Source organism: Apis cerana, linkage group LG8, assembly GCF_029169275.1.
Source record: "Apis cerana isolate GH-2021 linkage group LG8, AcerK_1.0, whole genome shotgun sequence".
NCBI lineage: Eukaryota > Metazoa > Arthropoda > Insecta > Hymenoptera > Apidae > Apis > Apis cerana.
In genome coordinates this window covers 2,664,366-2,686,158 of record NC_083859.1, presented here as the reverse complement: position 1 = coordinate 2,686,158, position 21,793 = coordinate 2,664,366, and the positions used below count along the sequence as shown (strand labels likewise).

Genomic DNA, 21,793 nt, shown 5'->3' with positions numbered 1-21,793 from the left:
TAACTATTATATATAAAAAGAATAAATAATAAAAGAAAGATAGAAATAAAGTACAAATTATGTAATTTTTTGAGTATTTTTAAAAAGTATTTAAAAAATACCATTACTCAATTCTTATTTTATTTATATTTTTTTCTTTTTTTGTTCTTTTTGTTTTTATATTTAAATCTATGGTATTTTAAAAATAATGTCTATTTTATATTTATTATTTTTATCTATAGTTAACTAAGATATGTCAATTGAATATATTTTCATCATTTCTCTTTCAAAATTATAATATATTTTAATTATCTTTGTGAAAATTCGGTTTTAGAATCTATCTTTAAGAGAATGCTTTCGTAAAACATATTTATATAAATTATTTCGTAATAAGTTTTATAAATATAATCATATATAAAATAACTTTAGTATACGTCTATAAAATATAATAAATATTTATTCTATTTCTTATTTATAATTATTTGTTATTTCTTATTTTTAATTTTATATTGAAATTTAATTTTAATTTCAATCATTACTTTTACTACGAACGCTATTTTATTACAAACGCTAAAAATATTGAAAAGAATCCTAAGGATTAGAAAATATATTAAATGCTAAGTCTATATTATATCTTATTTATGATAGATCTAAGAATATAAATAAGATATCTAATTTGCGTACATGCTTGTACTTTTGATTTCTTGCATGATAAATAATTCAGAATAAAAACAGCATAAAATCTTATGAAACAATAGTTTATTCTGAGTTTTGTCTATGGTAGTATTTTGAATGATTAATACAGTTTTTCATGTTTTCGTCGTATCACGAATCACAAATTGTTTGAAATACTTAATGGCTGCCAACTCATCAATATATTGATAGTTTATCATTTACATTAAGTATTATTATAAATTTTTATTAAAATTAGTTAATATATTTTTATGAAAAATGCGAACTATAATATTCATTTTCGCGATGTTACTCGCGTATGTACATAGTATACGATTTTACCTTGAACCGAATTCAATGAAATGTTTAAAAGAAGAAGTTCAAGCGAATGTCTTACTTGCTGGAGAATATGAAGTCTCTTTAGCACCAGCTGTTAAAACCGAATATGTTGTAAGTTTCATCAATTTCTTATAATATTTATATTTGAAACGAATTAAATATAATCTATTAAGGTTAAGTTTAAATTAGGTTAACTTTTCACATATGTTTATTATTATATTTATTTTATATTACTTTACTTTTATTTAAAATAAAATTTTTGACTTTTTAATAAATTTTATTAATAAATTATAATTAGAATTACTAATATTTATATATTATATTATTTATATTATTTATACCAATATTTATATTATATATATTATATATATATATTTATATATATATTATATTTATATATCATCATATATTAATTATTTTTTTGTACTTACTTTAATAGGTAAAAGATTCAAAAGGAGATATTCTTTCAAAAAAGGATGATATTCCTCATGGAAAGATATTGAAATTTTCATTTGTCACAGAAACTTATGATACATTTGAGATTTGTTTTATGGCACATGCCATACAACCATCTTTTTCAGGCAGTATGTATTGTAAACAAAATTATATTTATTTAATAATTGGATAAAATTTTTATCTTAATTAAAAAATATTTTTTAGATATTAAACAAATTAAACAAGAAATTTATTTAATCACAAAACGTGGAATTGAAGCAAAGAATTATGAAGGAGTAAGTTATTTAAATGATTTTATTATTTATATATTTTAAATTTCAAATTATTAAGAAATTTAATTTTTAAATTTTAAATTCATAATTTTTATCTATCAAATTTGTTTCAATTTTAATAAAATATTTATTGAATGTTAATAAAAATTGATAATTTCTAATTTTATTACAAAAATATTAAATTTTTAAAAATAATTTAGAGTATAATATTAATAAAAACAAATTATGTTTATTTTTTTTCTTTCATTTTTCAATCTATTTTATGGATTATCAATATTTATTTTCTTAAATTGATTTTAAGAATAATCTCATAATATTTTATGTTCTTTGCTTTATAAATATTTTATATTAATACAATTGATAGTAAGAATGGTTTTATTAAGGTTTTATTAATAGTTTTATTATGGCTTGTAATAACATGAATTTTAATATGGATTAATAGGAAATTTAAAAAATTATAAGAATAAAAAGTTCACACATTTAAAAATTATTTATACACACACATTATTTATATAAATAAAGGTTGCATATATAATATTTATAAATATATTAACATGAAAGATGAATTTTTTGCAATTAATAACATAATCATAATATATAATCTTCTATATATTCTTCTATATATTGATATATAATTCTTATATATTAAAATGATTTCAATTTTTAAATTTTAAAATAATAATAATATCATCAATTATATATTTTTATTTAAGATTGGTGAAGCAGCAAAACTTAAACCTTCTGAAGTTGAATTGAAACGTCTTGAAGACTTATCTGAAGCTATTGTCCAAGATTTTGCTCGAATGCGAAAAAATGAGGAAGAAATGAGAGATACAAATGGTAATAGAAAATTATAAAAATTAAATAATAAATATAGAATATAGTTTATATTAAAATAAACATAAATTTTATTATTAATAATTGATTGATTTTTGTTCAATTTTCAGAGGCAACAAATACTCGAGTATTGTATTTTAGTATATTCTCCATGTGTTGGCTTCTAGGGCTCTCAATTTGGCAAGTTCTTTACTTAAGGCGTTTTTTCAAAGCAAAAAAGCTTATTGAATAATTAGAAAAAGATAATAATGAAAATTGTCAAAATTCTTACAATTTTTACACTGAACCAGATTTTATTTATTCTTTTTTTTTTATTTCTTTCTTTCGTAAATATAATAAAAAATTCAATATCATTAAAATTGTAGGAAAATTGATTGATTTAAATTTTGTATACTCAAATTTGATTAAAAAATAAATAAGATTAAATAAGTATATGTAGTAATTACTAAATTTTTATTCCTTTTATATCATTAAGTTTAGTAAATTTCTATATTAATTATTTCTTTCTTAGGAAGAAAAAAAATCTTTAAAAAAAATAATTATAGGTTAATTCATTTAAATATTATCTAAATATAAAAATTTATTCTATATTTTGTATATAAAATTATAATAAAAAATAATTTTTTTAATTTTCATTATTTAAATATAAAAAATAATAGTTTATCTTCTAACGTATTATTTCAAAAATTTATATGGAAAATCGAGTTCGATTTATTTCGATCTATAATGAACAAAAATGTCAGTTTAAACATAACCTATATAAAATTAGGCTTATTCTTTTGAAGAAGTTTCATCATACATATTTTAATATTTTATTGTGTAATTATAAAGTGAAAAATGCAAGAAATATCTACAGTGAGGAATATAATTAACAATCGAAATCGTGATTGTTTAGGTTGTAGAATTTTCAGTGGTTGTGGTCTTATTGGTTCTGGTTTATATGTTGCGTATCATTCAAAAAAATTTCAGAAAAAAATTGGAAAAACCATTATGTACTCAATTGGAAGCGGTAATGTATTATTTTTTTTCTATTTTTATATATAAATTTATACTTCTTTAACGTAGATTTTTTTGAAGTATTAATATTTCATTTTTATACGTTAATAAAATTAAGTTTTAAAATATTTAAAATATTTTTCAAATATTATTATTAAAAATCATTTAATAATGAACTAGAAATAATATTATTTATTATATATTTATTTGAACTTTAATTTCATGCAATAATTTAATAGTAAATTAGTTTTAAATATTTGAAATTTTAAGGTTAAAAGTTTGTGTGCAAAAATATACTTTTAAAATTTATTAATGTTAGACGTAATTTTATTTTATTTAAATTTATATAAATTTATTCATTTTTTTACAAAATTTTTACAGCTTTAATGCTCCTTGGTACTGCTCGAATTTTGGATCTCCCTCCATTTCGCAAACAATTTAACCAAGGATGATTATAAACAAATACTTATTCAATTTTCGTTTCTTATATAAATATTTTAATATCTTTTTTCTTATCTGTTTTGATATTTTTATTATAACTGCAAAATATAAATCTACAACTGTAGTTTAAACAATTTTAAATATTTATTAAATCTATATAGTTACTTTTAAAAAATCGCATTTTCGTATTTTTATACAAAATAAAATACATTTAATTTATTTAATGTATTTGTTTAATTATAAACTATTATGAATATATAATTTGTTTATAAATTAATAAAAATCAATATAATGAATCAATGCAATTTCTATTATAAATAACATATAAACAATTAATTGGTTCATTATCATTAAATTATATTTTGATTCTGAATTTGAATCTTTTATTTGTTTTGACTATTATTATATATTATTATAATTATTACAAATTATTATTGAAATTAAAAATTTTTATCGAAAATTTATATCAGAAACTATTTAACCAATCATGTTATTTCTAAGAATATTTTTGTACATAATTGTCAATATTATCTATTTTATATTATTGATTACAAGTTAATAGAAATTGCTACATAAAAAAAATAAAATATGTATAAAAATTATTTATTGAATTGAATTTTCTTATTTTAATAAAAAGCTGATATTGATATTTATTTAAAAACTAAAATCTTTTCTTTTTCTACATATCTTTTATATTCCATGTATACATTATACATATGTCCTGTGTATACTTTATTCTTTAATATTTACTTACATTCTATTGTAATATAATTTTGGAAAATTCATCGATATCTATATACCAGTCATATTTATTGTTAGCTTGGTTTATTATTAATATTTACACATCAATAATCGGTGTTTGTTCACTGGCGACTGACGGCTTAGAAGGCTTCGTAATCCCATTGTCGCCAAATGACAAACAAAAACTGTCACTCTAATAAATATGTTGCATCCGATGGACTATTGTTACGGGCGATAAGGAATAAATATTCCTACAAGATGCATCAGACTTATTTGCACATTGACAAATATTGATAAACATTGTTTGGACTTAAAAAATAAACCTAAAGGATCAAAATTTCGAAAAATTTCAAATACTATAGTAAATTTCGATAATAAAGTAAATAAATTGAAATACAATAACGAATAATCATTTAATTTTCAATTAATAAATACTAGAATTGTTATTTAATTCCCAATTAATTATTAATTATTAATTTCCAATTAATAAACAATAATAAGGTTTTAAAATCATAAACAATCTTTTTTGTATAAAAACAAAAATTTTTTTATTTTTTAGTGATAAAATTTTTTTTCGTTGAATATTATACATTTTATATCATATACTATTCGGTGGTATTTATATTTAAAAATATATATATTATAAAATATGGATCATCTAAAAAAATTATAATTTGTACAATAGACTAGTTTTGAAATGTTCAATTATTGATACTGCACATCCTGCATCAGAGAAAATAATAAATATAATACATTAAATTATATCGTAATTATGAAAAAATTTGGGAAAAAATTTAAAAAAAACTTACATATTTCATATATGACAGAAAAATATCATAAATCATTGTCATAAAATTAGTATATAATACTCTATAGCGAAGCGGTATGAAGAAAAAATTTACACATTGTGTTGGAGGCCAAAAACAGCAATCAACCTGAACATAAGTAGGATGAAAGGAAAACTATAATTACATATTTAAATATATTACTAGAAAGAGTAATAATAGTTCGGGAAAACTAAATATATACCTTCCACGTGTCGTATAATTTCACTTTCATTTCTTCATGAATCTCTTTCATATTGTGATGTTCTAAAAGACCAAGACCAATAAAAAATATTCCTAGACAAATTGGGCTGGCAATAGTTTGATCTAGACAAGTTTTTTTAATAACAGATGCAGCATTTTTTCCGGGCAATACTTTTTCCAAAATCATATAGAACCAGTGATGAAAAGGACCTTGAAATAGGCCTACAATCATCATATTTTTAGTTCGCACATAATCGTGCATGTAAATATCAGAAATCTTTAAATTATGAAACTTTTGTTCTATATCTGGAGATGCTGCCATTACATAAGTTCCATTTGGTAAATATTTATATTTTTTAAAGTATTCATTACGTTGTTGAATAATATCTGCTATTGCCATCATTAAGCCACAGCTCACAGTGTTTGTGACTAGAAGATATTTACCTATAATTTTTATATCTTTACTTGAACTATTTAATTATCAATTTAATTTGAATTTAATTTAATTATTAGCATCAATTTTAAGAAATTTTGAGTTAATTTTAATATATCAAATATTTATAATGCTTACCGAATAATTTTCTCCAAACAGTCATTGAGTTTAAAATCTATTAAGTAATTATTTCTTATTATAATTTATAATTTTTCAAATATACGTTTTTTTATCTTAAGAATGTTTTTCTTTCTGTATTTTATTTAAAATACTAATTTTGCTAAATTTTTATTCGTTTTTTGTGAAGATAAAATTGTGATCTGAACATGATATATATACCGTAATTTGAATTAATTAAAGTGCAAGTATATTTTATATAGATTTTAAAAACAGATATAAATTATCACTTTGCAACATAAATCTACGCGTTACTGAATAGAAATTTGCGAAACTGTAGTTTTTATAAGACAGAATGCAATCGAAAGTTGTGCCGCGTTTGCGCAGTAAGTAACGCCCCCACCATTTACTTTTTACTTATTTAAACATTTTTTTGCGATTTTTGTTTGCTAAAAATATAAATAATATAAATGATCTGTTACTTAATTACAATGAGATTCGCTAATTCATGATTAGATTCTCATAAAAATATTACTTTTAATACTATTTTACTTTAAAAAACCTTAATTTAAAATATATAATAGGCATTCAGACTTTTTAAGTTATTTATTAAATGTCAAATTTTTATAGATATATAATACAATAATAAAAATTAAAATTATTTAGTTTGAACTGATTTAGGTTTTGGTAAACCTTCTCTAAATCCATTTCTGAAAAAAACAACATAAAAAATAATAAAAAAAGTTTTGATTGTTTATTTGAAAATCAATATTTAATTTTTCCGTTATTTATTATAAGTTTATATTTAAACTTACTTGAATTTACGACGTACAATTTTTAAGTAACGCATACGGCCAGTTCCAGTAGTTTTCCTCCTCTTAGCTTTTACAGACCAATTATCTAAAATTAATATTATATGATTAACTATTTATTTAGAAACTTATGATTAATATTTTTAAATATAATATTTTATAATATTTTTTATAATATAAAAATAATATTTTATATTAAATATATATTGAGTTCAAAAATAAAATTCTCAATTCTTTATTTTACTCTTTTATCTGTGAAAAATAATTTTAAAAAATAGCTTTAAAAAATATAATTTCAAAATCTTACATGATCGCATTTTTTTCTGAGGATATCCACATTGAGCACATTGTGATTTTTGAATATGGTATGAACTGCGACCACATCGTCTACACAAAGTGTGTGTTTTATTTCGTCGCTTACCAAAGCTCGATGTACCCTTCGTCTATAAATATTAATTTCATTTAAAATTATAAAATTTTTAATTATAATATTAGATATTAAAATTATCTCAGAATTTGAAACTCTAATTTTATAAACATTCAAAAAAGAATAAATTAAAACAATATACTAAATTATTATATTTGAAACTTACATAATTTTCGATAATTTTATTAAAAATATTGAATTTTTTAATAAAGTAATAAGCGATTTTTAAGTCAAAATGATTATAAATCTATTATTAAATTTCAGAAATGTCATATAACCTCAATTATCATTTCATATTAATAACATATTTATTTCAAATATTTATAGCAAAACTATAATTTTAAATTATTTTTGCATATAATAAAAAAAAGTTTTAAGTATTTTTCAAACAAATAAATTTTACGATTGCTTTATAATATTTAGATTTTAAAATATTAGAATGCACTTACCATTTTGCACGAAGAAACAACATAAAAGAGATGGTTAGTTGTTCCAAAACCTTATGTTCCTTCGTCCATACTAACGAAAACAGAGGTTCTCATTCCAAAAATAATAATTCTTAATACAAAAATTGTTTTTTGTTTTATATAATTATATTATAAAAATATAATTATATTTATAATATATATTATATTATAAAAAACATATATTTATATTATTTTATTTTTATTTCGAAATAGCATAATTTTAATTATAACTTTTACAAACTCTTATAAAAACAAATTCATACTAAAGTGAATAATATATTTAATAATATATTTAATATTTATGAATAATTAAATTACTATTAGGTCATTTGAATCAGTAAGCACTTCATGAGAATATTGACTACCAGATGTTACAACATGCATAGGACCAATTATACAATCTTTCAATTCGGTGCCTTCTTCAATAAAACAACCATTGCCCAATATGCAATTATGTATTATGCATCTGTAAAAAAATATTTATAGATAGCATATAATTATTATAAATTAATTATAAATTAATTTATAATTAAAAGTATAAATAGAATTAAATTATTTAAATAATACCGTTGCCTGATTGTTACAGCTTTCATTAAAACACTTTGAGATATTCTAGTTTTTGATTCAATAGTTACATTTTGTCCAATGTGAGTATTTTTAATAGATGTTTTATCATCAATAAATGAATTATTATGTACACGACAATCTTGCATTTGTGTGCTACGTATTATTGCTGTAGTTGCAATATTTGGTAATGATTGTCCATCATTATCTTCATTCCACCATTCTGATATCTATAATATTAATTTTAATAATTAATGAAATATTTAAAATAAAATTATTTATATATATAAAATAAATTGTTATTAATTTCACCTTAGTATTAGCAAGATGATACATTTGTATGGTATTTGTTCTCAAACCAAATTTTCCATTACCAATATAAGCATAACATCGTATTATATCTCCATGATATGCATCTTCTAAATCAGTATTATGATCATTGAATGCTGACATTTTTCTAATTAATTCATCAAGTGGTTTTTCAATTGCAAAACGATAAACATCTTCCTTTAAATTCATACGTACTATAGAAGTATTTTTATCATCTAGACATTGTTTGGGAGGTTTTGAAAATTGTTTGCTAACGATATATGGAAGAAGTTCTCCTTTTAACGTACTAAAATTTCTAAAAAAAAAAAAAAAAAAAAAAGAATAGTTCATTATGAAAATTAAAAAATTGTATTATTAAAATTTTTTCTAATTCTATTTAATTCTACTAACTTATTGTGTACAAGAAAATCTAAAACCCATTTATTAATAACATATAAATGGGAATCCATTAATTTTGAATGCATAGTAAAACTTGGATGCTTTTTGAGTAATGTCTGTGTAATTTTTATTGTTTCTTCAAAGTCTGATGCAGATGCTAAGAAAATTAAACGGCCAGTTTCATTACAAATACCAATTAAATCAGTTTCAGGCTTTTGTTTGTTTTTTGGACCAGGAGTTATAAAATCATCTGGTACTTTAGGAACAGGCAACATTAATGCTGTAATACTAGCATTATGTTTTCTATAAAGATTTAAAATTTCACATATATCAACATCAGTGATTAAATCACAAGAAATAACTATAAAATCTGTATGAATTTTCTCATGAATAAGTCTAATAGAATCTGCTGTTCCCATATCTTCTGCATTTTTGACAACAACAATATCTGTTTTAATTTTAAGATTTAAATCAGATAACGTTAATGAGATATTGTGCTCCATATATTCAGATATAATAACAATAGCTTCTTTAAAACCAGCCCGTTCTAATAATTGAAGAGGATACCAAATCATTGGTATATTTCCAATTGGTAATAAACATTTATATTGACCTCGAGTAAGTTCAGTCATACGAGATCCTCCTCCTGCAGCAAGCACAATTGCTTGAAATTCCTTATAAGGGAACATTCTTCACCTATTAAACACATGTAATTATGAAATAATAATAATTAAAGTATGAAAGGAAAAATTAATTATATATCAAAATTAAATAATGTTTGTTTTAATAATTTTATAAATATAATAAAATATATAATAAAAAAAAAGAGAATAAAATCTTTATTATTTTCTTCTTAGCATTACATTAATAACCTCTAATAACAGGTGATACGCGTGTGCCTTCAACGTCGTGTTGATTAACACTCATGCGTTTAGGTTAGATCAAGTTGTATCTTAAATTCATTTGTAACTGTTTTAAAATAGAAATTGTAAAATTTCATCAAAGTAAAATATATATTATAATATATAATATATATAAACGTATTATAGAAAATTTAAACAAATTTAATTCGAAGAACACTCGAAGTTATAGTATTTTTTAACTAAGAAAAATTATCAAATTCATAAAAGAGAAAATTAATAAATATGTGTGAAAACGAAGATAATATAATTACAATAGGAAAATATGTAATAGTAAAAAAATTAAATTTCAAAAAAATTTATAAGGTAACTATTGATGGTACTTTAATGTTGGGAAAAGATTTAGTACAAATGCATGAAATTATTGGAAAACGTTTTTGGACCACTTTTGAAATGATACCAATGAAAGACAAAAAACGAACATATTTTTTAAAAGAGGTATTAGAAACAGAATCATTAAATGATTTATTAAATGAACTACCAAGTGGTACTGATAATCGTTCTATAGTTGATGATGGTAAGTCACAAAAACTTTCTAAGGAAGAAATATTTCAACTTCAAGAATCTGGTAAGAGTAGTAAAGAAATAGTAAGCAGCCTAATTGAGAATAATAAGTCTTTCTTAGATAGAACAGAATATTCTCAGGAAAAATATTTGAAAAAGAAAGAAAAGAAATATTTTAGATATATAACAATATGGAAACCAAATATAAGTTCATTACATGATATATATTTTAAGCTAGATCATAATAAAATTGGAAATTTAAGAATGGATTCTTTATCGCAATTATTGTCATACAGTGATGTTCAATCAGATGGATTATATATATTATATGATAGTGGATCACATGGCTTGCCAGCTGCTGCAATGTTAAATAGAATAGGTTCAAATACAAAAGGATATTTAATTAATTTGCATCCTGGAAATGTTCCTCAAACTGCTCTTGTCCATGCCATGAATTTTTCTACAGAACAATTAACGAGATTAATTAATGTTAATATTTACAGTTTTTTAAGACTATATTATCAAGGTGAAAATGCTGTTTTAAATAACATTTCAAAAAAATGTAATTTAAAACATGATTTGTCAAATAAAATAAAAGAAGATGAAAGTAAAAATAATAATGAAAATCACATAAATAATAAAATTTCGCGAATAAAAGAAGAAAATATTAAAGCGCGAAATTCGGATAGTGTTAATGAATCAAATGAAAATGAAACAATTGATCATAGCATAGATAATAATTTAAAACGCAAATTAAATGAATGTAATGAATGTAAATTTGCAGAAGTAACGCCTGCAAAGAAACCAAAGTGGTTATTGGAAACGCAACGTGCAGTAAACCTTTTTACAAATTCTAAAGCTCGGGGATTAGCTATTATTGCTAAAGAACATCCTTTAAATATCATTGTTGCTCTTTTACCATTTTTAGGAGCATCTAGACCATTTGTAATTTATCACATGTATCGAGAATCGTTACAAGAGACTTATATGATGTTAAAACAAAAACAAAATGTTATTAATCTGAGACTTTTTTCCAATTTTTTACGTTCGTACCAAGTATTACCTGATCGAACACATCCTGATATTTTAAGTAGTGATACAGGAGGTTATTTATTAACAGGATATTTAGTTCAATAAAAAATAATATTAAATAATTAAAATTTTATATATTTAAAAATCGAATTAAATAAAATTTATGCGATAAATATAATAACGATATACTTTTTATAAATGCTTTAGATTTAAATTAATTTTTGAAAAAAATAAAGAAATATTATTTAATATTTTATGTGTGATTTTTAATTATAACACATTCAATATTTTCTTAATTTTAAAAATTTAAAAAATTTTTCATAATAATAATATAATATATCTAATTCTTATATCTACTAGGTTAATAAATTTCTTAGTTAATAGATTTTAACAGCTGATTTCCCTTGTTAAGAAAGTTAGGTTTTTCTATATCAACTAGTTCTGCCGATTTTTTTTATAAATTTTATTCAAATTTTATTATAAAAGGAAATCACAAATTTTAAAAGAAATGGTTAAATAATATATTCTTTTAAAATTTTAAAAATAAATATTTGAAAGAATGACAGAGTATCAAATTTTATATATATAAAGATAATATTCGAGAGGTTAAGAATGTGAATAAAAACGCATTTACTAAATATGGATTCTGTGACACTTTTGCCATTAAAATCTTCATCGAAAAGTTTATTTATGATGATTAGAAAAAAATTTCACATAAAATTAAATATTCCAATTTTGTTAATGATATTATTGATTGTTTTCTTATGTGTACATTATTTACCTTCTACAAAGTGTTCTAATGAACAAGAAGCAAAAAATAAAATAAAAATTAGATTTATAATACTTATACTTTCCAGTCCTGATAACTTAGAACGAAGAGCAACTATTAGAAAGACATGGTTGGCACAAAAACAAGCTTCAGTCAAACATTTTTTTGTAATAGGAACTTTAGATACATTGCCAGAGCAAAAAGAAACTTTATATTCTGAAAAACAAAAATTTAATGATTTACTTTTATTATCAAGATTACCAGATTCATATGGAACTTTAACAAAGAAAGTTTTATATGCATTCAAGGAAATTTATGAATATTATCAATTTGATTTCTTAATGAAATGTGATGATGATACATTTGTTTTGGTACATAAAATTTTAAGAGAGCTAGATAAATGGGATAACAAAGGAACAAAAAAAGAATTATATTGGGGATTTTTTAATGGAAAAGCACAAGTCAAAAGAAGTGGACCATGGAAAGAGATAGATTGGATATTATGTGATTATTATCTTCCTTATGCACTTGGAGGAGGATATGTTTTATCTTATAATTTGATAAAATTTATTGCAACAAATGCAGATATTTTCAAGTAAGATTTTGAAAATATAAAATTGAATTGAATTATTAAAATATTATGTTTTCTATCATTGAATATATTTTTAGATTATACAAAGCAGAAGATGTATCTGTTGGAGTTTGGATAGCATCTTTGGCAAATATTGAAAGAAAACATGATGTGCGATTTGATACAGAATATAGATCACGTGGATGTTCTAATCAATATATAGTTATGCATAAACAGACTATTGAAAACATGAAAAATATGTATGAATATTATCAAGCATCTGGAGCATTGTGTGTAAAAGAAATAAGAAATCGTATGAGTTATCAATATAATTGGACAGTTCCACCCAGTCAATGTTGCAATTTACAATCTGGTATCCCATAGTAATTAAAATTATCTCTCTTTTTTTTTTATATACATTTAATCTTCTAGTCATTATTTCATTTTATATATTTATATTTAACCAACTAAATATGTTGGTAAGTACTTATAAATATTTTATTTATAATAACTATGTTATATATTATAATGATGTAATCTAAATAATAGTATGCTTCATAGTTTTTATAATTAATTAAAGAATGAATAATAATAAACACATAAAATACTTTGAATATTATTACATTATTACATATATTAAAATATGTTATTTCATTAATACTTATTTTTTATAATATATAAATTAAACATTAACATAATTATTTTTTATACATATGTTTGAAATAAAATTAAAAATAGAAATAGAAATTAAAAATCTGATTTTTGTAAATTAAATATATTTTTCTCATTATATATGTATAGTATACATACATACATGTGTATATATGATATATATACATAGAAAAAAATTTACTCTATATATATCATTTACATTTATAAAATATAAAAACAGCAATATTTTTTCTATTTTAATACAATAATTATGTAGAATAAGATATTATATTTCAATTGAGCAAATCACAGATATTCAAAAATGACCAATTTATAATAAATTACTACTTTTATCTAAAAGAAATAATAGAAAGACAATAATAGTCATGGTCGATTTTCTTTTCTGTGATAAGCTATTAATTTACTGCATTTTCATTACATCTTATATTGCTGACATAAATATTAAATGTAATATTTAATTATTTTTAATAAAAACTATAATAAGAAATGTAAATTATTTTTAAAATAAAATACTTAATTTTTTTTTTTTCAAAAAGAAGTAGATATTTTAAGAATAATTTTTCCTAGCAATATTAGCTGTAATGTAAATCCAATTTTTTAATGTACTTTTTTTATATACATATATATATTAATTATATGAATAATATACAATCAGTCGCAATGGTATTCATACATATTGTGAAATTTAACTTACTAATAAATTATATCATCAAAATCAATAATAATAATAATGTTTCATATGAAATATTGTATATATACATAGATAATAGATTATATATTATATATGGCAATTTTTTTATTAATAGAATATTATTTTGAGAAAACAAAATCAATCCTTAAACTTTCAATATTATTCGCTTTTTAAATATAACTTTATGAAATTACAAAATATTAAACTATAAAATATTTATGTTTTGCTCTATTAAAGACTTTCAATTGAAATTGTGTATATAAAACAAATAAAAATAATAAAAATTTGAAGATTGTTTTCATACATTTAAGAAAATTTTCTGAAAAATAAATTACTTTACATATAATCTCTTATGCTCTATATACATAAAAATTTTCATTAAAATTAGATTTTTCAAAATATTAAAATATTAAATTTTTTACTGAATATTTTTGTGACTGACTCTATATATACTTTTCTTTTTTTTTTTTTTTACAAATTTTCTATTTGTTTATCTTTATACAAATCAATTCATTTTCATGTTAAACCATGAAAAATATTGTATTATAATTTTAGAAATAATCCATGAATTTTTTTTTTATTTTAAAATAAATCAATATTATTTTATTTCATAAAACTTACTTCTTTTTTCTATCTTGTGTACATTTTGGACAATACCATTTTCCTTTAGGTTTTGTAGTTAATCCAACACATGCAAAATGGAACCACTCTATAGGACACTATATTAACAGAAAATGTTAAAAATTATAGATATTTAAACAAATTTAGAATAAATGATATTCACTTACATCTGGATTATCACAACCTATCATTTCCCCATAAGAAACTTGATGACATAGGCAATAAGTTGGTTCATTAGGATCAACTGGCATATCTAAAACATCTGCTGGATGACCAAGTGCAGTAGAATCTACTTGAGCACCACTTCCTACAGCTCCAGCTGATGAAGCAGAAGCAACAGATCCTCCTAAAAATATATATTTAATATAAATAATTTCTTTTAAAAACATAGATGAATAAAAAACATAATAATAATAATTAATTTTACCTTTTTTTTGTTTTTTTCTAGCTGTTTTTGATTCATCTTCACTGTTAGTACCTGCAGCTCCTTTCTTTCGTTTTTCTTTTTCTTTTAATTTCTTCCTACCCTTTTTACTAGCATTATTTTCTTCTTGTGCCCTACTACTATTTAAAGCTTTATCTTGTATTTCAGCTTCAAATCTAGCCAAATCAGAATCTAATCTCCTAATATGTTTATCAACTAATTCATATGTTTGTATTGCTAATTGTACTTTATCATCACCATATTCCTTTGCCTTATTAAACAAGTTTTGAATATGAGTCAATTGTTCCTTTTTCTTTTCTGGGGATTCTTTCTTTACATTTTTTAAATAATCATCTGCTAATTTATCTATATCTTTCATTAATCCTTGTGCTCTAGCATCAAGATCTCGCATTAAAGTGAAATTTCTTTGTAATTCAATAGGTAGATGTTCCAAACCTGGTAAAATGAAATTAGATTAGCAGAGAATATTTTATAAATAGAATTAGAATTAGAATGGTATTACAGAATATTGAGTCTTTCATTATTATTGTATTTATTAAATAATATAATTTGAATTAATTCTACTTTAATATAAATGTAAAAAAATATAATTTCCTTTATATTTTTTAACAAGAAAAATTGAATACTTACTATCTAAATAATGTTCTAGATACAGTGCTGTTGTCATGTTTATTGTCACTTAAAAAAAAAATGTAAGAAAATTTTATATTTTATATTAATATTAGAATAATTTTTTGCATAAAGATTTAAAAATGATATTATTAAAAAAATATGTTAAATTTCTTGAAAAGAAACGATCAATGATTATAAGATGCAAAGCAATATATTACTGACATGGTTACCAACTATACATTATCATTGTTTAATTTCCTGGCGGGAAACTGTAATTTGTCTAATATTCAATAATTTTATAGAAATTATATAAATAACGAAAAGTATATCTAATTAATATTAAAATGTGATTTTATATGATAGTAAATAGTAAATGGTAAATAATGTAATGGTAAATTTATATCTATTATAATTTTATTATGATATTATATTTTATAAATCATAATTTAAAATTATTATAATATATTTTTATATAATGTATTATTTATTAATTATATTATTTATTATGTGACATAATTGTTTATTACGTTCATATAACATAAAATAAATATATGAAATTTATAATGAAATGTACGATCGATTGAGAATCATATTATAAATAAGGAACATGGCGGTTTCTTTTTTACTAATATCAAAGTAGGTGTAGTCGTAAATGAAATTAGAGGTAATCATTAAATTTTTCTTGAATGAATAAAAATTTAATAGTAAATATAATTTGATGTGTTTTGTTCAATAAAACAAATTTAAATAAAAATATATATTATTTGTGGTAAGTTTAATATATATTAGTGTCGTATAATAAAATATTTTCACTTTAGTAGCAGTATATTTGAAAAATTAATACAATAAATCTTTTTTGCAAAATATTAGACATTTAACACAATTATAAAGATAAATCATTCTACAGCTCAGAAAATGGTAAAGTTATATGCGTTGTCAGTTTTATACAAAAATCCTACGTCAGCGACAACATTGAAAGCTGCTTATGACGTAGATAGATTTTCGTTTTTTCAAAGAGGAAGCGTAAAGGAATTTATGACATTTATAAGTAAAACTATTGTGGAAAGAACTCAGAATTGCTCTAGACAGAGTGTAAAAGAAGGAGGTATTTGTGAAAACATCAAATCTTATATGGAATGTTTAAAATTTTTTGTATTGTTTTGCAGATTATATGTGTCATGTATTTGTACGAGCAGATAATCTTGCTGCAGTACTTATATCAGATCATGAATATCCTAGAAGAGTAGCTCATACGTTAATTACAAAAGTTATGGATGAATTTGCATCCAAATATCCACAATCTACATGGGATACATTAAATGAAATTATGACTGATTTTGCACAGATTAATGTATATTTAGCCAAATATCAAAATCCTAATGAAGCTGATGCTCTCACTAAAATGCAAAATGATTTAGATGAGACAAAGATCATTTTAGTAAGTATAAATGTTAACAATAAAAATATATTTTTTAAATTAATTTAATTAAAATCTATTAAATTTAATTTATTTTTTATGCATTTTCTAGCATAATACATTAGAAGCTGTTCTTAAAAGAGGTGAGAATTTGGATGATTTGGTTTCTAAATCACAAGGGCTTAGTGTTCAATCAAAAGCATTTTATAAAACTGCACGTAAAACTAATTCTTGTTGCAGTTTAGCCCCTTAAAATTTTTGTTATTAAATATACTGTTTCAGTGAATATTATTGTAATTTTGTAATTTTAACTCAAAGTGCAAATGAATAAGTATGATAAAAATTTTATTAAAAGGAATAATTTCTAAATTCTATATGCAATTAGCATCAAAATGTGACAAAATTCAATATTTTGTGTATAAATTTATTGTATATAAGATATATGTATTAATGCACTTAAATGGTGTATCAGGTTACTGCCAAACTCATTCAATTGACTTCAAATTCAATATTTTTTATTGATTCATAATTTTTTTTTTCTTTATAAAAACTTGGTTGTAAAAAATGGTATAGTTTATAGTTAATAGTTTGTGCATAGAAATATTTTTATTTTATTTATATATTGACAATATTTAAAGGAACATTGTAAAATAAAATTAGTATTTCATTATTGAAAAATAAGTATATAATATAAATATAATTGTTATGTTTATTTAAATGAATTGATAATGAATTTTATAATGAATTTCTTTATTATTAAAAAATGAAGATAGTTTTGTAAACAGTTATCTTAATTTTTATTTACAATATAATACATTATAATAGTGAATGAAGAATATTTTTGCTATTAAGAGTTTGTTTTTTTCTTATTCCTTGATGTCTTTTATGTTTTTTTAATGAATATTAGAAGTAAATTTCATAAAATTAAATTGTTTAATACAATTAATATAAATTAAAACAAATTGAAATTAAATTATAATATTGTGAATATAATTCTATAATATATATTAACATATTGCTGAAGCATATAAAAATGAAATTGACGTATTTTTAAATTAGTTTATAATTTTTATAAATTAATCTATTTGTATGTGTATAAATTGTATTAGTTTTAAATCTAAAAATTCTAATTTATAATAGTTTTAATTAAATATATGTTTATATGCGAACATATATGCATGAACAATTATATATATATATTTATTTATGTAATTTTGAAAATATATTTATATTTTTAATATGTTTGTTTTCTGATATAAAAATAAAATAATATTAAATGTAGGCCTTCATATAACATGACATTTTTACAATATTATTTTGTTCCAATACAGTCAAAAAATTGAAAAACTTCATATAATATATTTTCATTTAACACAGTTAAATCTTTTTTAATATACATAATAAATAGAATATATAAACTATAATAATTCTAACAAATATGTTTATTAAAATAAAATGATAATTTCATTAATTTTTTTAAAATCTGTTTTTATTTTTTTTCTAAATTAGTAATTCTTAATCTTATATAATATTTTTTAAAAACATTAGAAGTGCTTATATTTTATTATGTTATTCAAATAGTCATGAAAAGAAACTGCAAATAGAATTATATCTAATTTATATATTATATTACTAATCTTCTTTATTATATTAATTTATTTTGATATCTATAAAGATCTATATTACAAATAATTTTTACAAACATTCGAATTTAAATAAATCGCAATTTACAAAATCATGAGGTGTTCGGCGATAAATAGAAAAAAATGGGGACTGTTTTTTTGTAATCCATGGAATCTTATCATAATATGGATTACATCCAGGTTGATATTTCTCTGAATTGACCTGAAGTATTATATAAAATTTTTATTATCTATACAAAAATTAATAATTTAATAAGTTATTTAATTATATACAAGATAGTATATTGATATATACTTACTGTATTAAGTACTTTCTGTTGAATATCTCTTTCATCATTTATAAGATACATATCAGTAGCAATAATAGGTTCTGTCTTCTTATTCATATAATCGAATATATATTTCTTACTTTGATACATCTCCAAAAAATTAATTAATTGATCAGTATCAACAAATACCCAATCTTGAAGTTTTTCTTTATATTGATCTTCTTCAAAATCTAAAGTTTCAATATCTTGAATTACATCTACATTATTGCCTTCTTTTGACCAATCATAAATCAATATATGTGAATGTGATGATAGCCAAGACAAACATTTTTCTTTAGTTGAATTTTCTAAATCTGTTAAATATTTTGTTGTAAAAACTTTTGAATTAATTTCATCCACATTACCTCGTTTTTTTATTTTTTCCTTTATGCAACAAAATTAATACATTCAATTAATATATTTGTATAGTGTTAATCTAAATTAACAATTTTTTTGAAAATAAAAAATAAACTTACTAGAATGATTTCTGGAGATGCATCCAAATATATAACTAAGTGTGGTCTTAAAAGAAATTTGAATGAGTTTTTCCTCATCATTTCAAATTCTTTCACAGTTAAGTCACTAAGATATCCAGCTTTATGCATAGCATCCATAAAAGCATATTCTGTAAAAATGGATCGATTGAGTACTACACCTTGTCCAGTTGCTAATATATGAACAAGTGCATTCAAATATTGTTCAAATCTCATATTAAAAAATCCTAATTGGATGGTTGCTGTTCTATAATAATAAGGATTTCTTAGGAAATCTTTTAAATCATAAAAACGACATGATTCTGGTAATTGAGGATTTAGATCACGAACATCAAATCCATAATGATTTATAAATATTTCATCATGTGTTGGTGGTGGCATATATAAAAATCCGAAATCTTTTGCTATTTGTTCACAAAGTTTAGTTTTTCCTACTGCAGGAGGTCCATCCACAATTATTAATTTAGTATTATCATCATATCTAAGAGTTGTTGGATCCAATATCATAGTGCATTCATTGCATATCTTTTTCCAATAAGGATATGGAGCTGGTTTAGGTATATTTTCTTTAAACGCAATTCTTTTTATAAATGCCACTTGTGTTATATTGTAATTGTTTGATATCTATAATATATAAATTTAGTAATAAAAGATATTCAAATTAAAAAATATTCTTTAAGAAATTATTTTATTTTAATATTTATTATGATTCATAAATATTCGATAAATATATAATTTTGATATCTAATTAATATTATTATAATTAATATAATATTATTATTAACATAAATTAATAATAATAATAATTAATAATAATATTATATTTATTGTTTTTCTAATAATATAATTATTAAAAGTACTAACCTTACATAATCGAGTTAAGTATCCGATAGAATTGCTCTTTACAATTCTAACAGAAAATATTGATGTCATTTTATTGAAATCAATATTATTTCAGTAAAAGATATTCATATATAATTAATTATATGCAACAAAATTAATACTCTTCTTATTATTAATTTCTTATTTCAAACTCAACAGTACAACATTGTTGTACAATTCAACATTGTTGAGACATTCTATGACTGTTCAGTGGTACTCATTTGAATATATTCTGTATTATTAAATTATAGATGTAGATTTATTTCTTATATTGATCTACAAATTTGAATTTTTATAAATATAATCATAAATGCAACTAAAACATAAAAAAATTTTTTTCATTTTTCCATTTTTTAAGCATTATAATATGTACTTTATTTTGTCATATTCTATATGACAGATTTAATAGATTTTTGGATATTAAATGCATAAACATTTGCAATGTAATAATTATAAAATTAGTTTTTAAATAAAATTATATTTTAAAATAATTATAACATTCAAAAAAAATTTTGTATTGCAATTCAATAATTAAAATAAAATAATTGATATCAATTTTAATAATCATAACATTTTATATTAATATTGAAAAATATTAGATAAGAAAAAAAATAATTTTTTGTTTGTATTATAATATAAAATAAAAAAAAATAAAAGATATATAAATATATATAATAGAATACAAAAATTTTGAATTTACCTCTTATAATAATTTCTTTAATTTTCCGCCGAATGGAGCTAGTATCACAGTTACATGATTACGTTCGCAAACAAATAGAATCATTTGCAATGAAATTGAAATATTGAGTCGTTTTAATTAATTAAGTATAATAAACGCGAAAAACATTTTTATTCTCGAGTAATAAATAATAGAACAAATCCTATTTCTTTAACGAATAAAGAAAAGAAAAAATCATTTAATA

The 21,793-nt window shown here is 20.8% G+C and overlaps 10 protein-coding genes across 18 annotated transcripts; 5 read left to right on the top strand and 5 right to left on the bottom strand.

The window, feature by feature from the left end:
• Positions 1-411: 411 nt before the first annotated feature.
• On the top strand, positions 412-2,987 carry LOC108002857 (transmembrane emp24 domain-containing protein bai-like). Its single transcript, XM_062078042.1, has 5 exons — positions 412-1,101; positions 1,430-1,574; positions 1,651-1,721; positions 2,432-2,558; positions 2,666-2,987. The coding sequence occupies exons 1-5, from the start codon at positions 931-933 to the stop codon at positions 2,785-2,787; spliced, it is 636 nt and encodes a 211-aa protein (XP_061934026.1). The 5' UTR covers positions 412-930; the 3' UTR covers positions 2,788-2,987.
• A 275-nt stretch (positions 2,988-3,262) lies between these two features.
• On the top strand, positions 3,263-4,653 carry LOC108003033 (uncharacterized). Its single transcript, XM_017065097.3, has 2 exons — positions 3,263-3,564; positions 3,933-4,653. The coding sequence occupies exons 1-2, from the start codon at positions 3,393-3,395 to the stop codon at positions 4,001-4,003; spliced, it is 243 nt and encodes an 80-aa protein (XP_016920586.1). The 5' UTR covers positions 3,263-3,392; the 3' UTR covers positions 4,004-4,653.
• Positions 4,654-5,251: 598 nt separating this feature from the next.
• LOC108002885 (mpv17-like protein 2) lies at positions 5,252-6,753 on the bottom strand. Of its 2 annotated transcripts, none has more exons than XM_017064864.3 (4): positions 6,333-6,753; positions 5,763-6,205; positions 5,543-5,668; positions 5,252-5,456 (listed from the first exon to the last, which is right to left on the bottom strand). In XM_017064864.3, exons 1-4 carry the CDS (start codon positions 6,355-6,357, stop codon positions 5,439-5,441), a joined length of 612 nt encoding a protein of 203 aa, XP_016920353.1. In that variant the 5' UTR covers positions 6,358-6,753; the 3' UTR covers positions 5,252-5,438. The 2 variants fall into 2 exon arrangements, with proteins under 2 accessions (XP_016920353.1, XP_061934027.1); XM_062078043.1 differs by having other exon boundaries at positions 5,763-6,190.
• Positions 6,754-6,902: 149 nt separating this feature from the next.
• LOC133666532 (large ribosomal subunit protein eL37) lies at positions 6,903-8,139 on the bottom strand. Its single transcript, XM_062078044.1, has 4 exons — positions 8,000-8,139; positions 7,431-7,566; positions 7,127-7,211; positions 6,903-7,021 (listed from the first exon to the last, which is right to left on the bottom strand). Exons 1-4 carry the CDS (start codon positions 8,000-8,002, stop codon positions 6,970-6,972), a joined length of 276 nt encoding a protein of 91 aa, XP_061934028.1. The 5' UTR covers positions 8,003-8,139; the 3' UTR covers positions 6,903-6,969.
• A 60-nt stretch (positions 8,140-8,199) lies between these two features.
• LOC108003456 (translation initiation factor eIF-2B subunit gamma) lies at positions 8,200-12,665 on the bottom strand. 4 transcript variants are annotated; one of them, XM_017065720.3, is made up of 5 exons: positions 12,527-12,665; positions 9,302-9,985; positions 8,894-9,206; positions 8,585-8,811; positions 8,200-8,483 (listed from the first exon to the last, which is right to left on the bottom strand). In XM_017065720.3, exons 2-5 carry the CDS (start codon positions 9,976-9,978, stop codon positions 8,327-8,329), a joined length of 1,374 nt encoding a protein of 457 aa, XP_016921209.1. In that variant the 5' UTR covers positions 9,979-9,985; positions 12,527-12,665; the 3' UTR covers positions 8,200-8,326. The 4 variants fall into 4 exon arrangements, with proteins under 4 accessions (XP_016921209.1, XP_016921210.1, XP_016921207.1 ...); XM_017065721.3 differs by lacking the exon at positions 12,527-12,665 and adding an exon at positions 11,777-11,913; XM_017065718.3 differs by lacking the exon at positions 12,527-12,665 and adding an exon at positions 10,162-10,258.
• Positions 10,435-11,996, top strand: LOC108003455 (tRNA (adenine(58)-N(1))-methyltransferase non-catalytic subunit TRM6). The gene has a single exon (XM_017065717.3). The coding sequence runs from the start codon at positions 10,435-10,437 to the stop codon at positions 11,848-11,850; it is 1,416 nt and encodes a 471-aa protein (XP_016921206.1). The 3' UTR covers positions 11,851-11,996.
• LOC108003457 (beta-1,3-galactosyltransferase 6) lies at positions 12,385-14,334 on the top strand. The gene is made up of 2 exons (XM_017065722.3): positions 12,385-13,109; positions 13,184-14,334. The coding sequence occupies exons 1-2, from the start codon at positions 12,385-12,387 to the stop codon at positions 13,467-13,469; spliced, it is 1,011 nt and encodes a 336-aa protein (XP_016921211.1). The 3' UTR covers positions 13,470-14,334.
• LOC108002921 (inhibitor of growth protein 5) lies at positions 13,845-16,361 on the bottom strand. Of its 3 annotated transcripts, XM_028669220.2 has the most exons (5): positions 16,145-16,345; positions 15,497-15,949; positions 15,237-15,415; positions 15,070-15,167; positions 13,845-14,767 (listed from the first exon to the last, which is right to left on the bottom strand). In XM_028669220.2, exons 1-5 carry the CDS (start codon positions 16,179-16,181, stop codon positions 14,755-14,757), a joined length of 780 nt encoding a protein of 259 aa, XP_028525021.1. In that variant the 5' UTR covers positions 16,182-16,345; the 3' UTR covers positions 13,845-14,754. The 3 variants fall into 3 exon arrangements, with proteins under 3 accessions (XP_028525021.1, XP_016920415.1, XP_016920406.1); XM_017064926.3 differs by having other exon boundaries at positions 13,845-15,167; positions 16,145-16,361; XM_017064917.3 differs by having other exon boundaries at positions 13,845-15,167; positions 15,237-15,949; positions 16,145-16,361.
• Positions 16,362-16,709: 348 nt separating this feature from the next.
• On the top strand, positions 16,710-18,394 carry LOC108002902 (synaptobrevin homolog YKT6). Of its 2 annotated transcripts, none has more exons than XM_028669467.2 (4): positions 16,710-16,895; positions 16,997-17,231; positions 17,293-17,564; positions 17,656-18,394. In XM_028669467.2, the coding sequence occupies exons 2-4, from the start codon at positions 17,042-17,044 to the stop codon at positions 17,794-17,796; spliced, it is 603 nt and encodes a 200-aa protein (XP_028525268.1). In that variant the 5' UTR covers positions 16,710-16,895; positions 16,997-17,041; the 3' UTR covers positions 17,797-18,394. The 2 variants fall into 2 exon arrangements, with proteins under 2 accessions (XP_028525268.1, XP_016920385.1); XM_017064896.3 differs by having other exon boundaries at positions 16,714-16,895; positions 17,034-17,231.
• Positions 18,395-19,159: 765 nt separating this feature from the next.
• Positions 19,160-21,711, bottom strand: LOC108003443 (NADH dehydrogenase [ubiquinone] 1 alpha subcomplex subunit 10, mitochondrial). Of its 2 annotated transcripts, none has more exons than XM_062078041.1 (5): positions 21,571-21,711; positions 20,853-21,186; positions 19,971-20,612; positions 19,486-19,878; positions 19,160-19,388 (listed from the first exon to the last, which is right to left on the bottom strand). In XM_062078041.1, the coding sequence occupies exons 2-5, from the start codon at positions 20,919-20,921 to the stop codon at positions 19,239-19,241; spliced, it is 1,254 nt and encodes a 417-aa protein (XP_061934025.1). In that variant the 5' UTR covers positions 20,922-21,186; positions 21,571-21,711; the 3' UTR covers positions 19,160-19,238. The 2 variants fall into 2 exon arrangements, with proteins under 2 accessions (XP_061934025.1, XP_016921181.1); XM_017065692.3 differs by having other exon boundaries at positions 20,853-21,146; positions 21,571-21,710.
• Positions 21,712-21,793: the final 82 nt, after the last annotated feature.